At 39.2% G+C, this 1,897-nt stretch overlaps 1 protein-coding gene across 1 annotated transcript in view; it reads left to right on the plus strand.

Moving 5' to 3' along the window:
• Positions 1 to 1,241: 1,241 nt before the first annotated feature.
• IL10RA (interleukin 10 receptor subunit alpha) overlaps positions 1,242 to 1,897 on the plus strand; it is a 20,157-nt gene continuing 19,501 nt past the window's right edge. Inside the window, exon 1 of the mRNA XM_082273201.1 lies at positions 1,242 to 1,364. Within this exon, the coding sequence (XP_082129327.1) occupies positions 1,286 to 1,364 (79 nt within the window). The 5' untranslated portion in view covers positions 1,242 to 1,285. The remainder of the gene's footprint in view (positions 1,365 to 1,897) is intronic.

Consider the following 1,897-nt stretch of genomic DNA (forward strand, 5'->3'; position numbering starts at 1 on the left):
GAAATAATGCCCAAGGGCTTGAAGCTCCTAAATGTGTTATTCGCATTTCCAAGCGTCAAGCATTTTTTCTGCCAAAACGCTGCTGCCAGGAGGAAAGGAGTCTAGAGGAGTTAGAAAACATACAATGTGCATGAGGACTTTATGTAGCTTTAAATCCTTAAATGGTGCCTAATATTAGAGTAACCCAAACCCTAGATTGTGTCCAACATTAGAGTAACCTAACATCTTAATTGTGGCTGGCATTAGGGTACCTAAATCCTAAGGTATATCTAAAATTAGAGTAACATAAATTCTAAAGTGTCCTTAACATTAGAGCAATATAGTCCATAATGTGTTCCTAACTTTAGAACAACATTCACTGCAATGGTAGCAAAAGTATTTGGATGCCTGCCTTTACACGCACATTAACTTTAATGGCATCCCAGTCTTAGTCCGTAGGGTTCAATATTGAGTTGGCTCACCCTTTGCAGCTATAACAGCTTTAACTTATCTGGGAAGGGTGTCCACAAGGTTTAGGAGTATGTCTATGGAAATGTTTGGAAATGTTTGTTTGATATGTTTGTTGGAGAGAAGGCCTGGCTCCTCCACCCAAAACTTGCTCATCCATGTCTTTATGGACCTTGCTTTTTGCACTGGTCATGCACGCAGTCATCTTGGAACAGGAAGGGTCCATTCCCAAACTGTTCCCACAAAGTTGGTAGCATGAAACTGTCCAAAATGTCTTGGTATGCTGACACTTAAGAGTTCCCTTCACTGGAACTATGGGACCAAGCCCAACCCCTGAAAAACAACCCCACACTATAATCCCCACTCCACTAAATGATTTGGACCAGTGCACAAAGCAAGGTCCATAAAGATTGGTTTCGATATCTATTAACAGCACCAATGCATGACCCTGGCTCCAATCATGGTATGCAAAAAAACAGCAAATCAGCAAACAGTTTATGATGAAACTGTGTAATAAATTGCAATAAATGTTCATACCAGCTTTAGATCAATGATAGAAGAAAACAAAATAAAAAAAAATAGAAAAGAAAAGAGAAAAGAAAGAAGTTGCTCCTTCTATGTACAGTACAGTAAACCATGTTTCATTATTCGTTTCAGCATTCAGTCTCGCAACAGGTTTCTGTGGAGTGTCTGCAGAATATCCCCTGTAGTTTCCTTGTGTGGGAGATAAGGCCATCTCCTCCTCCAGGCGTGGAAAGTAATGAGGAAGTTCAAAACCTGATAAACTTAGTTTGAATTATTTGCAGCTTAAGAGATAGGGCAATGATAACGGAGCTCTATGGCAAAGCTGGGTCTCTCTATACTGGGCTGCGTGCCATTACAGATTGTCGTTCTTCATTTAGCAATATCCACCAAAGGTAAGTTAAAGAATTATCTGTGAGCATGTTTTATATTTCTTCTTGTATGCAGCTTCTTGTATACACATACGCACACATACAAACAGATTTTTTAAGCATTTAAGTAACATAAAAGTTAGGGGGGGTCAAGTTTACTGTACACCTAACATTTCAGTGGAGCACAATTCAACCTCCAAAAGGAACAAATGGCTCACATATCAATATTTACATTACACTATATACAGTAACCATAATTAAAATGATACTAAACAATATCTTTATTCTCCAAAAATAATCCACGCACATCCACTGCTTAATCTCCCTGTTATCTATTTTTCATGAAACTGTCTCTGTTTTCTGCTTTCTCGTATTGTCCTCCATGAGCTGTTGAGCCTCTCCTTTTTCTCCTTATTTCTGTTTCTTTGGAATGAGCAGTGCATGTTGGTTGCAGTCATGTGCACTGCTTGATGCACACTATATAGTCCATAGTTCATTGTTTATCTCGGGATCGAGAAAGAGAGGGTGGCTACGTTCCTACATACAGTGGGACTATG

The sequence above is a fragment of the Pelophylax lessonae genome (assembly GCF_965119305.1).
Source record: "Pelophylax lessonae genome assembly, chromosome: 12".
Lineage (NCBI taxonomy): Eukaryota > Metazoa > Chordata > Amphibia > Anura > Ranidae > Pelophylax > Pelophylax lessonae.